At 42.6% G+C, this 18,669-nt stretch overlaps 1 protein-coding gene across 3 annotated transcripts in view; it reads right to left on the reverse strand.

The window, feature by feature from the left end:
• Positions 1 to 2,813: 2,813 nt before the first annotated feature.
• Ift81 (intraflagellar transport 81) overlaps positions 2,814 to 18,669 on the reverse strand; it is an 80,507-nt gene continuing 64,651 nt past the window's right edge. Inside the window, exons 18-20 of one of the 3 annotated variants that reach the window (XM_029533737.1) lie at positions 16,990 to 17,035; positions 13,502 to 13,645; positions 2,814 to 3,057 (exon numbers count right to left, since the gene is read on the reverse strand). In XM_029533737.1, coding sequence (XP_029389597.1) covers positions 3,022 to 3,057; positions 13,502 to 13,645; positions 16,990 to 17,035 — 226 coding nt within the window. In that variant the 3' untranslated portion in view covers positions 2,814 to 3,021. Of the gene's footprint in view, positions 3,058 to 12,646; positions 13,646 to 16,989; positions 17,036 to 18,669 lie in introns of those variants that run through there. The other 2 variants (XM_029533736.1, XM_021222669.2) reach the window with 2 other exon arrangements.

An 18,669-nucleotide genomic window follows, 5' to 3' on the forward strand; every position in this document is an offset into this window, starting at 1 on the left:
AGGGGTTGCCTAGGATGATCAGAACACACAGATCTTTACATTTGGTGGGTAACAGTAGCAAATTACAGTTATGAAGTAGCAATGCAGGGGGGGGGGGGGATGGAAAGATGGTTCAGTGGTTAAGAGCACTGACTGCTCTTCCAGAGGTCCTGAGTTCACTTCCCAGCACCTACATGGTGGCTCATAACCATCCGTGATGCCCTATTCTGGTGTGTCTTAAGAAAGTTACAGTAAACTCATACACGTAAAATAAATAAAATTTTTAAGAAAGAAAAAATGGTCACCGCACCATGAGGATCTAAACATTCGCAGCATCAAAAAGGGTTGAGAACTGATGCTCTGTTGTTTAATTGTTTTCTGGTAAATTTTGTAAGAGCACTGGCTGCGTCTCTCTCTGGAAGAGAGTACATTTGTGCTTCCACGTAGGGTGTAAACTCCCTATAAAGCCTAGGGTTGACTGGGATGGGGGTGAAGCTCACATGACAGAGTCCTTGCCTAGCATGCATGAAACCCTGGTTATGTGCCCAGGTGCCCAGCACGCCACAGACCAGGTGTGGCGGTGCACGCCTGCAGTCTCAGCACTTGTGAGGTAGAGGCAGGAAGAGTAGCCCAAGGTCACAGTGAGTTCATGGCTACATGAGACTACCCCACCTACCTGAAAATAAAAGACTGGGGATGAGTCTTTTTAATTATAAAGCTTCCTTACATTTTTCCCCATTAGGTTAGCCAAGAAACTGCTCGTTAGGGAGAGTTACACGGTAAGATCTCCCTGGCCAGGGACCGGAGTAAAATCTGCATTTAGCTGGGCAAGAATAATGATACTGTTTTCTGCGAAGGGCACCCAGTCTCATCCACCACCATCATATGTTACGTGACTTCATCTTTTCAGTGACTTTTGGTCATAGAAAAATACAATGAAGTGATTTACTAGAGAAGGGCTTGTATGTCCATTTTACCCATATTTCCTGTGCAGATGGAGGGACTCCACTCTGCTTTTTTGATGTGCTTACAATTCAAGGGGGGGGGGGGTCGGGTAAGGAAACTCTCAGACACCAAACAGGGCAGGACTTGGGACGGCTGACCTCGGGTTAAACCAAAACTGTCCGATGACCCATGCCCAGTTTACTCACCAACGGTTCTACACATTTGTGTGGGTACCATGACTGCATGTGGTGGTCACATGTGGACGCACTTAACAGGATGTATGTGATAAGGTACAGAGCCCACTACCTTCCATTCCAATACCCATGGGTACCCAGAGCTCCACCCGCTCCCAGAGACCTACTAGCTCCTAGGAGATCCCTCTAGTTTGAGACCTGGGAGTGAAGGGACCGTCAGTGTCAGGCAAGAACGTTAATGTCTCCCCAACAGCTGATCTTAAAAGCCTGGCAGAGGACCCGTCACACGGCATCTCAATGGAAAAAGCTCCCCGAGTAGCTCAGTTGTCATCTTTTCTCTCCCTGGGGTGCTTGGTCAAGTTTAGGGCCCCACGGCATGCTAAGCGAGTGCCAGCACTGACAGCTTTAGCCTCTGACTTTCAGGGTTTTTTTTTTTTTCATAAAAAAATACATTATTTGGAAATATGAAACCACTAGCTACTTTCATTATTTATTAAAAATAGATTTCATAGAAAGAATACTGAGCACAAAGCTATCGACCGTGCCGACCTCTGAGCGAGATTATAGGTAACTGGCTTGTCTGGTTGGCTTTTTGAGACAGGCTCTCATTGTGTAGCCCTGGCTGCCCTGGAACTATGTAGATGAGGTTGGCTCTAACTCTTGAGAGCTGTGATTAAAGGCAGGAACTGCCACACTTGGCTAATTACAAATTCCGTAACCCTATGATCCTCACAGAGATACTGTAGCATTAGCACACCTTGCCTAGGGAAGCCAACAGCCAGTGAGGTGCTGTAATACACAGTTTGGGGGAAATGCAAACTGGTACTGGCTTTCTCGGTGGCAATTTGGCCCTTTTTATTTATTATTTTTATCTCGAGACAGGATGTTCCTTTTACAAATATTTTTTAAGGTTTTTTGTTTTTGTTTTTGTTTTTGTATTTTGTTTAAAAAGATGTGGTTTCTCTGTGTAGCCCTGGCTGTCCTGCAACTTGTAGACCAACTCTGTAGACCAGGCTGGCCTTGAACTCAGAGATCTACCTGCCTCTGTCTCCCAAGTGTTGGGATTAAAGACGTGTGCCACTATCATCCGATCTTAAAATATTTCTTTATCAGTTCTTTGAGAATTATGTACCTGTTTTGATCATATTACCCCTCCCCCAACCCTATCCAGCTACACCTCCCCTTCTCTAACCCAACAGGGTGCTAGGGTTCACCACCTCACCTCTCCATTCCAGGTATGTGCCACCATGCTCACGTTCCGTTAGAACTTTATTCATTTGAAATTTTAATGGATCACTCTGTGTATGTGGATGCAGTGCTGAGCTACTAGTACGGCGCTTAAAGGGTAAGTCTATAGAGGCAATTACCCTTTCTTACCTTGTTCTTGGTTCTAGTATGATCCAACTCAGGTTGCCAGATTTGCACAGCAAACACTTCTTACACACTCGGCCATGTTGCCGGCCCGGGTTCTTTTGTTTGTTTGTTTTTTGAGACACGGTCCTGGCTCTCCTGGAACTTGCTATGTAGACCAGGCTGGCCTCGAACTCATGGAGATCCACTTGCCTCTGCCTTCTGAATGCTGGGACTAAAGGCGTGCACCATCACACCTTGGCCTACGGCCCAATTTTTTTTTTTTTTTTTAAATCATGTATTCTCTGCTATCTGAACTTTGTTACACAGAGCACGTATTTTTAAGTTTTATTCACCTCACAGTACTGACTCACCCTTAAAAGTGGTTGTTAGTGTGCACATGTGCTGTGCTCTTCAGAGCCACACAGGCCTCCTCAGGGCTCTCACTCCTTTTGGGGGTTGGCTTATTGTTTTTGAGACATGGTCTTGCCACAGAGCCCAATGCTGGTCTCAAACTGCTAATCCTTCTGTCTCGGTCTCCCCTGTGCCGGGCTTACAGGTGGACGCCACCATACATGGCTTCTATGTCCTTAAAAACAGAAAACATTTCTGAGAGATGTTCCCGAGTCACTTAGCTGTAAGAAGCTGTCTATAGGGAGAAGATCGAAAAGGTTTGAATTATAAGAAATCAACTGATACACATGAAGAGGGAGGAAAAATACAGGAGAAAAACAACAACAACAAAAACATCAAACAAAAGCAACTACCACTAAAGAATGTACCATCTGGGAGGTCAACCTGTCAGTAGAGGGCTTGCCCCACAAGTGTATGGGGACCTGAATCTGGTCTGTTGCAGTCATGCGACCTCTGGCCTCAACTTGCATGTGTGTGCACTCAACACACATATGCAACCCTCCCCGCATATGACCTCACATGGACCCACACATAACTGTATGGCATGTAAAGAAAAAAACGACGGAAAGGGTCAGGAAAAAAATTAAGATTTTTAAAAAACGAACACATGCTAGGCCTGCCTCCTTAAATAAACAAATAGGGACTCTTGTATGACAAGATTGAGATAAGATGTACAGGCAGGAAGAGAAAAAGAAAAAGAAGCCTGTGGGGCTGTGGAGAATAAACAGCTCAGTGGTAAAGTGCATGGGCTGCTCTTTCAGAGGCCCAGGTTCTGGTTCCCAGAATCCATCACGGCTCACAACCATCCAACACCCTCTTCTGACCCCTGAAAGCACCGCATGAACACATGATGCACACACATGCTAGCAAAAACACTCATACACATAAAACAAGTAAGTCTAAAAACATTTTAGAAACTACTGGTCAGGCATGGCTTTGCGTAGCCGGGGAAACCGGACGCTACATCGATCTGAGGACTGCAAGGTTCCATCTCTGGAAGATGCACATTAAACGAGCTTAGAGATGCATGCCAATCCCTGGGTTCTGGAACTCCCTCATCACAAGACGATGGGAGGTTAACAGAGAGGTAGGTGCTTGTTCCCATTGAATTCTGACAATACCTACTCGGCCAAGAGAATCTGAAAACAAGGAGAGCCGGAGAATGGGGCCCTTAAAACACTCAAACCTCTTAAACCACAGTGATGCTTCAAGACTTAGGCTGAAAGGTTTGTGGGTTTTTGTTTTCTTTTGTTTTGTTTTGTTTTGTTGTTGTTTATCCCATTCCTGGGGATCGAACCCAGGACCTTGGGCGCAAAGACTGTACATTTCCCCCGTGACCCACATCCTCAGCCTCGTGCGTATTTTTGGAGAAAGGATGAGAGAGACTGAGGAAGTGACTCAGACTAGAGGGTACCTGCCTAGCAGGTATGAAGCCCTGGGTTTGGATGAGAAAAATCCGTATTTTTGAAAAACAACGTTTTCTGAAAACATGTGGCAAACTCACATTTTCCTAGCTTCATATAAAATTCTACCCTTCCTCTGCAGAGGGGCATGCTCCTTATGAAATTTTTCCTCTAGGCACTCCAGATCTCGGGAACATTTTGTAGAACATCTTTATTTTCCTTTTCTGTATCACTCAAATCACAGTTCAAAAGTTATGCAACAGGAGGAGCCTCTCGAACCAGGAAAAGGAAACTTTACTGCTTATCCTGTGCAGCTCAATCAGCCCGGGCAACCGCAAGCTCTTGTTTGCTTAATTGGGTCAGTGGAGTGACTTTAGCCACTGCCCTGGTTCAACATCAATACAATAATGGAAATGTACACAGGGCAGCCGCCCGCCATGCGAAGCTTGCTTCTGTAGAGGAGGAAACGATTAACGAGAAACATTTTCAGCTTTCAAGTTGGGAAATTACAAAGTAAGGCTGATGTAACCATCTGTCATAATTAAACACTGCGGATGAGCCCGTCAGCAGATGGGAAGGGTCATCTTTAAAAAGTATCGTAGGTATGAATTTTGTGTTGACTTTCTATCCAGTCAAGATCATTTACCTTGTGGCAAACGACTGACGTAATGCTTGATTCCCAAGCAAACAACAGGGAATTCTTGAGAACCAGCTATCCTTACAATATTACAATATGGCGTCTTTATTTCCACATGCGGTAAGAGTGTGCATAGCATCTTAGTGGAAATTAACGTACTGTGTGTGCTGGAGAGTGTGGCTCACAACATAACCGCCTCTGTAAATGCTCTAGTTGCCCGTAACACGCTAGGAAACCATACAGAAATAGGTGATCCTATCCCTGATGATATGCTAAGTAAAACAATAATCAGACTGCAATTCTTATTTGCTTAAAAGTAAATAATACACCTTATCAATGAGGCTATCTGTATCATGAATTAGAACCATGATAAGGGCTGGAGAGATGGCCCAGTGGTTTAGAGCACTGACTGCTCTTGCAGAGGACCTGGGTTCAGTTCCCAGCACTCACATGGTGGCTCACAATCCCTAGAACTAGGAACTCCAGCAATCCCATCTGACTGCTGTGGGCACCAGACATGCATGTAGTACACAGAGATACATGCAGGTAAAACACTGACACGTGTAAAAATAAAATAAGAAAATCTAAACAAAACTTTTAAAGGCCATGACAACAATTGAAAAAGGAATTGCCTTCAAAATATGCAAACTAGCATGTGAGAGGGTGTCACTGTGAAGAGAGGGTCAGCCATCCACCTCCACAAGCAAACTGCAGGTTCATTTGGAAGCTAACTTTGGCATTGGGCTGGAAGTTGGGCCAGTAGGACTTCTACTGCCATGCTGGATAGGTGGTCATAACCTTAGAAGGGGCCCTCGATGCCTCTGACGTCTTCTTTAGACCTTACATCAAGCTGCAATGAACTCTGGCTTCAAACCAGACTTCGAAGGCCAGAAAACAAATCAAAGGGTTAAGGTTGGCTGGTTTTTCTTATGAGCTAAAAATATTTTAAAACCCAAGTTCAGCTCAATTTAGATTAGCAAAAGGTGTTCTGATGAAGAACAAATGTGCTCCCTGACTGTATTTTGAAGTAGATGGTTGGTAAGCCAAGATAGAGCTTGTGGATAAATACAGCCCGTCTTTAAAGGCAGAACATACTGCTAGGGGGAAATGTCCTCCATCCGTCCCAGGGCTTACGGCACAGAGCAACAAGAATGTTTTTCCATTCGGTGAATTTGCAGTGTTGGGGAGTATCGTTCAGTAGACCCAGGGAGAAGTCCTAAATTGGAAAAGCAGCTGAGTCCAAGGTCATCTCTCTTGTTGCCAAATATATCTTGAAACAAATGTAAGAAGGCCACTTTGCTGAGTGTTATCTGGACATATATAGTTTCAATCAAATTCTTCGAGAAGTGTCAGAATAGAAGCTGAACATTTGTTTGACATGGCCAAGTCCCTGGCAAGTGGTCTTCCTGATGGCTAAGGCTCTCTGGGCACTGCTGTGATTGTTCCTATGAAACCTCTCCTGACTCTCAAGGGAAAGACGTCAAGCACTGTGAGACACCAGCTTCCATTTCTTTTTTAAACACAGGAAATCATATAAACTTATAAAAATCTTTCCCAACAAAAATATCCCTTTGAGATATTCTGTTCCTCAGCTAAATTCTTTAGAGTGATCAAATCTTTTCTCACACACACACACACACACACACACACACACACACACACACACACAATCCCAACTGTTACATATAATTTTTTTTTAAAGATTTGATGATACCTCCTTAAAGACTGGGTCTTCGTATTGGCAGGAAAATATCCTCCTCCCCTTAATATAATAAACAGATTAACTGGCTGCCTGTCTATACTGCTCCTCCCCAAGTCCAAGGTTAAGCCCCAGATGATCACGTGTTCTTCTCCACACAGAGAACCTCCATTTCATCAACAGTCTATAAGGAAGCTGGGACAGATGGAGAACCAAGACCACAGGAGACTCGGGGCTGCCCATCAGTCACAGGGGCTGCCCATCAGTCACAGAAGCGGCAGCACCAAGTTTTCCCCATCTGGTTCCCAAGCAGCCCCTCCCTCATCCCTGGTAGGCTCAGGCTTGTACCACAGGATAATTCTCTTCTGAAGGTTTCATACACCCCATGGAGTCCCTGCTCCTCTCCAAATCAGATTCTACACGCTCTTCATTGGGTGGGCCAAAGATCGCTCAGCCAAAAGGGCTTTTCCTCCTTTTGATTTCTGCATTGGTCCCTTAGAGCTCTTAAACCTCAAAAGGACTGAAGTGCCCCCCACAGAGTGAGTGTCTGGAAGTCCAGTGGAGCTCCGCTCTCTGTAATACATGCTGATGTCCTGTACTTGTCAGGGAATCTGGGCTCGTTCTGCTTATCAGCTAAGCAAGCACTATAACCCATTTCTACTGTGGGCCCCGTTGCTCGTACTGATACCTACACTTCATGCTTTTCTCCCATGCATGTCACCTCCAGCTCAGTCAGTCCCCACCTCGTTGAGGAAGCCCCCTTGGCTTTTTTCATCTTCTGGTCTTCCTTAGAGCCCTGGCTTTTGATCTTTCCTTTCACTTCTTCAGTTTGCCACATCTCCACCCACTTTTATCTCATCATTGCCCAGGCTGGTATTGAACTCCTGAGCTAGGGGCCCTCTTGTCTTGCTTCAGCTCCCAAGAAGCAGGACAGCAGGCACAGGCACAAACCACTGTGCCGGATCCAGGTGCTTGGGGGGCTTCGTTTGTTTGTTTGTTTGATTTTTAAAGCAGAATGAGCATAGATTTAGTTAGGAAAACTGAGAAAGAGCTCTCCAGAGAGGGAGGGGCTTAGGAAGGAATATTCTAGAGCCTGTCGACTGACCTTCCACAGCAGCAGCATATTTAACACTTGGATGCTATCAGGTCTGGATGTTCACTGATGCTCAGTGTACTTTAGGCCTGTGTAATCCTGCAGACACACCTTTTAGCCTCCTGTACCTTCTCCTATAGTCTAGCTCAGGGGCCCCGCCCTGTTGTGGGTCCTTGAGGCCAAAGGTAGTAACAAACCATCCTTCTTATTGTATACCATTTTCTCTATACAGTCACACATAAGGTAAATTTTAACTTAATGGCAGTAAGAATAAAGTACGATTTAAAAATCAGATACTATGATAAAAGCTATTTCAAGTTTATGAATTATTAGGATGTTTGTCATTGATAAGTTTTGGAGTACAGCTGACCAAATGCAACCGAAGCATCAAAGAGCAGACCTGTGGGTCAGGAGGGACTGGTGTACAGAAGGCGGCAGCTTAGCACAGACTGGTGCTCCTTCCTCTCCCAAGGCAGCCCGGCCACACCCTGACATTGCTCATCAGTTCCTGAACATGCCATACATATCCTTAAGTCAATTTTAAACTTAGCCATCATGGGTATCCTCTTGTGTTTGTATGTGTACCCGTGTTCCTGCATGTTTATATGTGGACTCTGCATGTGTAGTGCTTCAGGAGAACAGCCAAAAGAAATCAGTTGCCAAGGTGCTGGAGGTAGTTGTAAGCCTCCACGTAGGTGCTGGGAACCCAAGCCAGTGCTCTTAACTGCAGAGCAGCTCTCCAGGTCTTAAATGTTTTTATAGCTTCCATTTTTTTTTTCCATAAAACTTTTATCAGATTTCCATAAAATCTTAACACATCCTTGCAAATCTAGATGTCTCACCTCTTTTAAAAATTATTCCTCAAACTGCCGGGCGTGGTGGCGCACGCCTTTAATCCCAGCACTCAGGAGGCAGAGGCAGGTGGATCGCTGAGTTCGAGGCCAGCCTGGTCTACAAAGCGAGTTCCAGGACAGCCAGGGCTACACAGAGAAACCCTGTCTCGAAAAACCAAAAAAAAAAAAAAAAAAATTCCTCAAATCATTAAAAATATATAGCATTACTTTCCTATGTAGTATTCAAATCTGTGCATTTGGAAAATTCCACTTATTGTGCATACAACTTTCATTTCCATAAGGGTTTGAAGGGCCATCTCAGATCATCTGGCTTGGTGGCAAGTGTCTTTACCTGCTCAGTCACCGCACCTGTCTGGCTATGAGGTTTTTAGATCAAAAATGAGGTCGTGTAGATTTTACATTTTGGAACTTAGTAAAGAGTCACACACAGAACATAATACTTATAGGTAAGTAAATATTCTCCAGTTCAGAAAGAAGCTATGTCTTGGCACTTTTATAAAAAAAAATTGACAAGAGAAGTTTATAAAGTGGCCAAAATAATTTTGATTGAATAAATGTAATAAGCATATCTTGTAGTCTCACTTATTTTGTTTTGTTTTGTTTTGTTTGTATTTTAAAAATTACTGGACTTATAGAAGGTTGTGAACCACCAGGTGGGTGCTGGGAATTGAACCCAGGTCCTCTGCAAGAGCAGCCAGTCCTCTTAACCACTGAGCCATCATTCCAGGCCCCAGATCCATTCTTTAAAAAGGTCTTCTAAGTTTATAAATGTTGCCAAACAGAATTTAATGCATGCAATAGTTCAGAAACAGACACCAACTTGTTTACAAACAAATACTGTTTACAACAGGCTCCGCACCAAGGCAGCAATTAAGAGCACACATTTTGGATGCAGGCTCTGCCGCAGTCATCGCCTGGGTCACAGTGTGACATCTACCTGGCCTGCCTCCGCGAGCATCACCTTGTTTCCCCACAGAAGCTTCTGGGACTATGCCTGGCACAGCCTGGCACTCAGCAACGGTTCAAGCCCTTTCTTCTTTATCATGACTGCAGAGCTCTGGGAGATAGTATCTGCTAATTTGTTGCTTTGTTTAATGAATGTTTTAGCACGGTCCATCCTTGGATATCACAGCACTGTGCCCGAGCCTCTTTAAGGAGGGAGCTGCAATGCAGCTCGTCTTCAGAGCAGGAAGGCAATCTGCTGCAAGGACAGCAGCAGACTGGCTTGGCGGTGGCTGGCAGGGCTCCCTCAGAGGTTCCTCCAACCAAGGAAGATGCAGGTGAGTCATTCAAGCATCAGAGCCTGCTGTTCTCTGATGATTTCAAAGCTATCCACCAAGTGCTACACTAAGCAGCAACTCACAGGGACCGACTATCACATCCCGAATTCAAGTGGACACTTAAGACTTCACTGGGAAGTAGGAATCCTTCATTTCTCCCCAGATTCTGAATTGTGAATTTCCATAGCAGTAAACCTTAGCTTAATGATGCAAGGCTCTCTGGTTCTAGAAAGGAAATTGTGAAATTACCAGTGACCAAGAAAGTACTTCCAGTTTGCCAAAAGAGGGAGCTTGGGAGCAGAAAGCTCGTGTTTGTCCAGGCCTCTCAAAAACCCCTACTTATTTGGACTCTGGGTTTTATTTTTTTATTTCTTTTGCAAGGACTGGGTGAGAACAAACCATATTCTTGTCCAGTGAACGTGCTTTGTTTTTAAAGAAGACTGTCTTAAGACAGAAGAGTCAAACATCAAAACACACAGAGCACCTTTAATGATCCATCTCTACCCTCCCCAGACCAAACAGTCGCCACATGCCTAGCTGCCACCGCAAACAACTCTAATTAGACTGCCCTCGTTTAGGGGAGAGGGAGGAAGGACTCAGTCAGCATGAGGACAGAGGTAATTACACTGGTGACAAAGGTGCACCTCTGTCTCTTTTCTGGCTGCTGGAGACTGTCTGAAGATAGTGCGGTACACATGCCTCAGACCTCCCGCACCACAACAGGCCCAACTGTGGGCAAGCAAGTTATGGGGAAGGCTAATCATCAGGGTGGGAACCTATTACCTGCTCCCAGGGCAAACTCCTTTCTGCCAAGCAAGAGGTATGACGCAAACACCTAGAACTCTTTGTGGGAACAAACCTGTTATTCACTCTCACCAGGCACCAGCACTGGGCAAGGACCTGTGTAAGATGAGGTTTCTCTGAGAAACACAGTTATTTTTTAATATAAACTTTGCCTCTGTGAAGACAGATTTGTCTATGTTATTCATGATGCAATTTTTTCCCCAAATTCAAATCCAAAGAATCCTGTCAATTTACACATTTTTAGTTTGAGTGCATATATAGCCTCTTATTTTACTCAAATTATTTTTAAAAAATGCTTGGTATCATCTTAGCATTAAAAACTTAAGAAATACACTTGGAAAGTGCATAGACCTTACAATTTTCAAAAAAAAAAAAGTATAAATGTCATGCATGCTAAGAATTCAGCAGAATGACAAACATCGAATACAAGTACATGTGACTCAATGGCTTGTTTTAGAATTGCTGCCTGCTGAATCAAAGCCCGGCAGCAGCCAGCAGCAGCCGAAAGGGAAAGCTAGCTGGTTCACAGTCTCTGGGTCCTTCCCCTTCACTCTCCAGGGTTCTGAGGTCTTCTAGCCTGCTCCCCAGCGCTGGAAAGTATGACCTTGAATTCAGCCAATTGTAAAAGGAAGTACATCTGACTTCTAGATTCTTCTTAAAGGGCATATTTACAGGATTATTTCCTGAACCAATAGTGAGCGAGAGGGCGTTGCCACAGACAGTCCAAGTCCTCACAACAGCCCTAGTCCCCGAGAAGGAAAGCTAACTGCACAGGCAGATTTGCAGGCGACATTTTTCTCCTTTATTTGGGCCATCACGTGAAAGACACAATTATTTTCTAAAATGATTAAGTGAGCTCATCAATTAGCCGGTTAACATATTAACCTTGAAAGAAAATAATGGCACAAGCTCTTCTTTACTAAGTACAAGCTGTCAAAAACTGTCAGGGTTATTCAAAGCTTCTTAATGTTCCAATCAAGTCATGGGCGAGTGGAAGGGAAGGCTGCATGAAACCCATTAAGCTGCGTTACTAAGTGTCCAGTGTTACATAAAAGCTATAAATAACTTGCTCTTTTAGAGGTTTTTCCAATTTGCTTTTCTTGAAGTGATGATGTTCTGCTTTGTCTTGGTGTGTAATCCACACACTTGCTCTGTGCAGAGTAAAGGTGGAATGTCATAATCAATCAGAATCTGAAGTGGGCCTGGGGCTGCCCTTCTCAGTTGCAGAACTTAAGAGGAGAATGATAGAGTGTGAGGCTAAAAAACAGATTAGCCTTTAGGTATAACGATCTTGTGAGGTTTCCTCTGGGGAGTAAGTGCCTTTCTGAAAAGCCATCTAGTCTTTCAAGTATTTGTTACAGAATTCACATTCTGGCTAATGGAGCATTACATACTACTAAAAACATGCCAAGCCTACAGCTGATATGACAGGAGCATAATCTACCTTGGTGTCCAAAAATGACTACTGAATTGAAAAGGGCTTCTTTCCATACACTAACACACAGCCTTTCCTCTTTTAGCTTCTGATCTACCAAAGGGAGGAAGGAAAATGCTGGGAGCTGACACTTGCCCAGATAAGAGGGCAAACAAACTGAGGACCAGACTCAGCCACAGACACTGGAATGTTCATCTTCTCCTTCCTCCCCTCCCCTTCTGTGTGTGTGTGTGTGTGTGCGCACGAGCCCGCACATGTCTGTGTATGTGTTTCTATGTGTGTGTGTACATGGATGTGTGGAGAGCAGTGGTGGACACTGAGACTCTGATTACTAACAAAGAAGCTTTCAAACAAATATTAAGAGTAGATTAAACTTGGGACAAAGAGATCCATGTCTGCATATTTTACACAACACAAATTTTCATTACATTTTTTTTTCAAGGGTAGTTAAAAAGAACTAGCCTACAAAGGATATACTAACAATTTAAAACCTGGGTTTTTGACTCTAAAGACATTTTGAAACACAGATTGAAGCAAAAATGAAGTAAAAGAGAACATACAAGTTTAATATTTTTCTTTAATGAAAACCAAAGAAATCTTTAAGTATGTAGTCCACATGGAACAGAGGCTGGGAGCACATGAGATTCTTAATTTCACTAGGAACCCTGTGTTAGCTTTCCAGCCTATGTTGCATGTATATTTTATGACAATTTTTATATTTATAATAACAGTCCTCAGGACAATGCAAGTATTGTATCATGAAGTCCACATTTGATGAAAACGAGTGAGAATCCTGAGATGAGACATGAATGTTATAAAATACTTTTAAAAAAATCTCTTGATACAACTATATTCTTTAAGACCAACAGCCACGACAGGTCGCAGGCTTTATTTGCTTTGCAATCAATGAACATCACAAATGCTTTTCACAACATTAACTGGTTTGTATTTTATAGAAGAGAAAGAAACTGAAGTGAAACTGCAGCGACTGCTGACTTTAGACAAATGCTTCTTCAAACAAGATCCTAGTTCCTAAAAGAATCCTTTAAGTCAGAAACAGACTGAGAAGAACATTTCTCCATCAGTTCTTACAGCTTGAAAAGCTACATGGTTCTTAATGGACACATGCTTACATTACAGAGAGCAAGCTTAGCCCTTTCCCATAAAGCTCAGGAGACACCACTAGACGGCTAAGCTAAACAAACAACGAAAGCCTCTTGTGCAGTTAAAAAGACCTTTAAAACCTGATCTGCCTTCACGTCATCTCCAAGACAACTGGGAAGGGACAGCTAGTCTGAAAGCAAAGGATGAATAAGTCACGTCCGAGAAGAGAACACATTACACAGATGCGACTAAAGCCCAGCCGACACAGGGCTCAGAGAACCAGCCGGTCCTCTCCGCCCTCCTGAATTACCTGGCCGATGGAGGCTGGGCTCTGCTGCTTCAGAAAGCACTGTTTTTTGCATTCCATCAGCTGTTCAAGATCACGCCACATTTTTGCTTGCTTCATGTTTGGACCATGACTTTCTCGTACAGCTTTTTGTTTTTCCCGGAGTTTCTATCATTAAACAAAACAAAACAAAACACCAAGAATAATACATTATTGATTAAAGGGATTTACTTTTGTCATCATGTTGCAGAGGAGTATGGTACATTTCATGACTGTTAATAAAGCAAATATGCTCTCTTCTAAAACACTTCTAAAACAGTAAGAATATTTAAAAAGTTAACTAAATTGAATGTATTACGTAGAATAACCTGACATTAAAAAGGTCAGGAAAAGGGGCTAGAGAGATGGCTCAGAGGCTAGAAACACTTGCTCTTCTTGCAGCCGACTCAGGTTTGATTCCCAGCGACCACATGGTAGCTCACAAACATCTGTAACGCCAGTTCACATTTGGTATACTTGCATCAATTTAGGCCACCATTCATCCACATTAAACAAACATATTGTTTCTCAGCCTTTTGGCTAAGATCAAGTGTAAGAGACAAACAAAAAAGTCATGAGAAAAATGGGAAGGGACGGGAAGGGAAAAGGGAGAGAGAAGGAAAGAAAGGAGGGGAGGGAAAAAGAGAAGAGGGAAGGAAATGGGAAGGGAAGGGAAGAAAAGAACCTCTTATATTTACTTTGCATATATGGCTGTTTTGTCTGTAGGTATGTCTGTGCACTGCACACATGTCTGGTCCCCATGGAGGTCAGATGAGTGTCAGAACACCCGTCTAGAGTTATAGACGGATGTGGGCAGCCATGTGGGTGCTGGGAACTGAATCTGGACCCTCTTAACCACTGAGCCATCTCCCCAGCCCTCAGAATTATTTTTGTTACTGTCTAGATGAGATGATTCCACCTGCTAAAACTTGTTTACTTCTTGACTATAATTATAAATAGACGTGAAAAATGTTTTCAATGAATTGCAAAATTATATTTTGCTTATGTAAATGAAGGAAGGATGACAGAAAAGAGGAGTCAGAACAAAGACAGCGAGAAAGAAGGGCGGGGTGGCAGTGTACACAGGGAACTACTGTGACAGAAACGCCAACAGATGCGCTGTGAGAAAATCCCCAGGAGGGAGAGAGACAGCAGGCACACAGCAGCCGCCACCCGGGACACACTCTTCTTTCCTCTTTTAGGACACGGCTCGTCTACCGATCTTCAGGACAAATGAGAGTGCTGGTGGCTGATGCTTGCCCAAATAAGAGAAAGAATCAGGATGAAGGCGAGATTTAAACCACTGATTAAATACTGCCCACCCCAGTTATGGGTACTGAAAGCAAACAGAACAAGAAGCAATGAGAGAGCATGCAGGGGAATTTTCAGAAATAACTGTAATATAACCAACCATTCAAAAACAGGTTTTATAGAAAAGCACAGGCTTAGTGTATATAAGCTTATGTTGGGAGAAATGCATCTCATCACAAACACTTTGGTGTTCACAAATTAAAAGTATTTGAAAAGACCACTAGAGTATGCTAAGAATTTTAAGAGTTCTTAGCATGACTTTTTCAGATACGGTAAACCTAAATTAAAATTTTTCTTGTATTACTGAGATAATTTCTCTCCCCAAAATGCTAGCAATCTATAGGAATGTCTTAAAGGACCAACTAGAGGTGGAGGAGATGGCTCAGTGGGGACATGTACTTCTGCTCGAACACGGGGCCTTAGCTGGGATCCCCAGGATCTACATCTGTAACCTCAGCACGGGGAGGGACAGATGCAGGAGGAGCCCGGGTTTGGTGAGGGAAACCTGGAAGCTCACAGGGACCACGTGGAGAACGACGGCAGGGGACACTCAGGGCCCAGAACCTATGCATATATCAGCACACACTTGGAAACACTAGCTTACTCCGGGCTGCCTTGGAAATCACTCTAGAAGTGAGAGGAGGAAGAAGGGTCCAAATTCTGTTATGCGTTAGTCCCTGACTCATTCTGCTTAAAAGTACTTTATATCTGATTGCTCCTACAGCTTTCCCCAAGATCTTGCTTAAGAAAAACATTACACTGGAAGGAGCGAGAACTTCTTGGTGCTGTAGATGGAAACAGGCTTTTGCAGGCTCTTTCAGCACTGCACTGTCACTGAACCTCACCTAGCCCAACAAACAACTGTGATTGGATTTAGAAATTAAGCTTCTAAAGATATTTAAGGTTTTATAGGTGTTTCTATACACATCAACATCCATCCAGATATTTTTAATTAAAAGATTATATAGCTATGTCATAACCCATAATGAATACAGAAATATATATTCATATCTTTATTATATCATATCTTTATAATATTTATTATATTAATTAATATATAAATATATTAACATAACATGATATTAATGTAGAAATTATTTATATATGTATAAAATATAATAAATATATTTATATAATATATAATAATACATTTATAAAATGTATAATAAACATATTACTATATATTTATCTATATGTGTTATGGGTGTTTTGCCTACATGTATGTCTGTACCACATGTATGCCTGATTCACACAGACAACAGAAGGGGACATGGGATTCCTTGGAACTGTACTTATAGACAATTGTGAGCCACCATGTGGGTGCTGGTAATTGAACACAGGTTCTTTGGAAGAGCAGACAGTGCTCTTAATCACTGAGCTATTTCTCCAGCTCCCCCCCCCATTTCTAAACAAGAGAAAAAATGGAATAGTTTCTTATTAATATAACGTGGACTCTTTAGATGAAAGTCTACTGACATACTAAAAATCTAAACAATCTATTGCTAATGTATTCTACAAATGAAGGTTTATATACACTAATTCAAATACATTAATTTCTAACATAAAATTCCATTTGCTTTCTTTTTGAATGCGATTGTGCCACCCTTAAAGTAGCAGTTCTCAAAGTGTGGGTTGTGACCCTTTCACAGGGGTCACCTAAGACCATCAGAAAACACAGATATGATTCATAACAGTAGCAAAATTACAGTTATGAAGTAGAAACACCAATAATTTCATGGCTGGGGTCACCACAACATGAGGGACTGTATTAAAGGGTCACAGCATTAGGAAAGTTGAGAACCACTGCTATAAAGAAATAAGGTATAGAACTTACAAGTTCTCTCTCTCTCTTTGTCTCTGTCTCTCTCTCTCTCCCTCCCTCTCTGTCTCTCTCTCTCTCTCATTCTGTGTGTGTGTGTGTGTGTACACTTGATACGCATCTGGAGGTCAGAGGACTTCTGACAGGACTTGGCCCTCTCTAGCGTGTGAGTCCTGGAGAGTGACCTCATCACACGCTACCATTCAGCACCACCTCATGGGTCCCTTTACTTTCCTAAGAAAGGAAGTAACAACCCCTTGAAACTGTAGCCTTCCAAAAGAATGAGTGTCAGAGCCATGCAATAAAAAGCCTCAATTAGAAACATTAAAAAAGTCATTCTTACCTTACCAAGGTTTTCTTGTTCAGTAATATTTTTGGTATACTGTTCCCTAGAGAGCCAACAGAATATTCAATCTTAGCTTGAATGATTTCATCACACAACAGAATGATAAATCAGCACATCTATATACATTTACAGTTTAGGGCAGAATCAGAATGGAACTCTTCGGATACTTTGTTTTTCTTCATGTTTAAATCACTGTTCCAGTAAACAGTAATTTAAAAGGGGAAAAGGGCAAAGCCTTATATAAGAAATTAAGTTAAGAAAATTAAGATATATTACTAGTTCTGGTTATCTACCCTTAAAATTGACAACCCATGTGCTTAAATTATTGCCTTTTAGAGTCTGTTAACTAAACAAGTGTCTGACTCTACACCTCTGCTCCCAGGAAACCAGCCTGAAGAAGAACTCCACAACTTAAGAAACATAAGAGCAAATACTACTTATTTCACCAATGTATAGGCTACTGAAAGCTAGAAAGCTAAATGCATATAGATGGGGAAATGTTTATGCAGATTATAGTAATGTATTGAAAGAAACAACACAGAGTTGTGAAAAATGAGGTAAACCTATATATACTGAAGTGGAAAAATTCTAAATGAATATTAAGATAATTTAATATTGGGGCTAGAGAGATGGCTCAGCGGTTAAGAACACTGATTGCTCTTCTAGACGTCCTGAGTTTAATTCCCAGTAACCACATGGTGGCTCACAACCATCTGTAATGGGATCTGATGCCTTCTTCTGGTGTGTCTGAAGACAGCTATGTTGTACCTATATGCATAAAATAAATAAATCTAATAAAAAAGTTTAAAAAAAGATAATTTATTTTTTGTATACACATATATATGTATACATACATTTCCCATGTATTGGCTAACATGCACATGTGCAGATATATTAACATTTTCATGGTTGAATATGGAAGTGTACACTGAAGCATTAATAGTAGACTGTTAAAGCATGCCTATGACAATATGGCCTGCATCTTTAAAAAAAACTTTTATTTTATTTCACATGCTTGGGTATTTTGTCTGCATAAGGGTCATCACGAGATGAGGAACTGTATTAGGGCTGCAGCATTAGGAGGGTGGAGGACCACTGCTCTAAGCCATCTCTCTAGCCATCCTCCACCCACCATCTCCTTCCCCTGCCCTTTTAGAAAGATCTCACAGAGCCCAGTATAGCCTCGCACTTAGCTGGCCTTGAATTACTGATCCACCTGCCTTCACCTCTCAAGTGCTGGAGTTTACAGTGGTGTGCCACCACACACTAGGTCCTTTCCTTTGCTTTTCTTCCCTTTCCTTTTCCCTCGCCTCCCCTCCTTCCTTCCCTCCCCTTTTCCCCTCTTTCATTCTTTCTTCTTTTCTTTCAACAGGGTCTTACTAGATATCCGGCTGGTTTTGAATTCACCTAGGTAGACCAGGATGGCCTTGAGCCCACAGTGATCTGTGTGCTTTGCCTCCTGAGTGCTGGAAATACACACACAGACACACACATACACACACACAAACAAAATCACATATACAGCTTTAACAAGGTCCTGCCATTTTTCTCAGGTTGGCCTCAAACTCATGTAGCCCAGGCCAGCCATAAACGCACAATCCTCTATGTCAGCCTCGCAGTGACCCACGATCCTCTATGTCAGCCTCCCAGTGACCCACGATCCTCTATCTCAGCCTC

The sequence above is a fragment of the Mus pahari genome, chromosome 23, assembly GCF_900095145.1.
Source record: "Mus pahari chromosome 23, PAHARI_EIJ_v1.1, whole genome shotgun sequence".
In the NCBI taxonomy this organism is placed as follows: domain Eukaryota; kingdom Metazoa; phylum Chordata; class Mammalia; order Rodentia; family Muridae; genus Mus; species Mus pahari.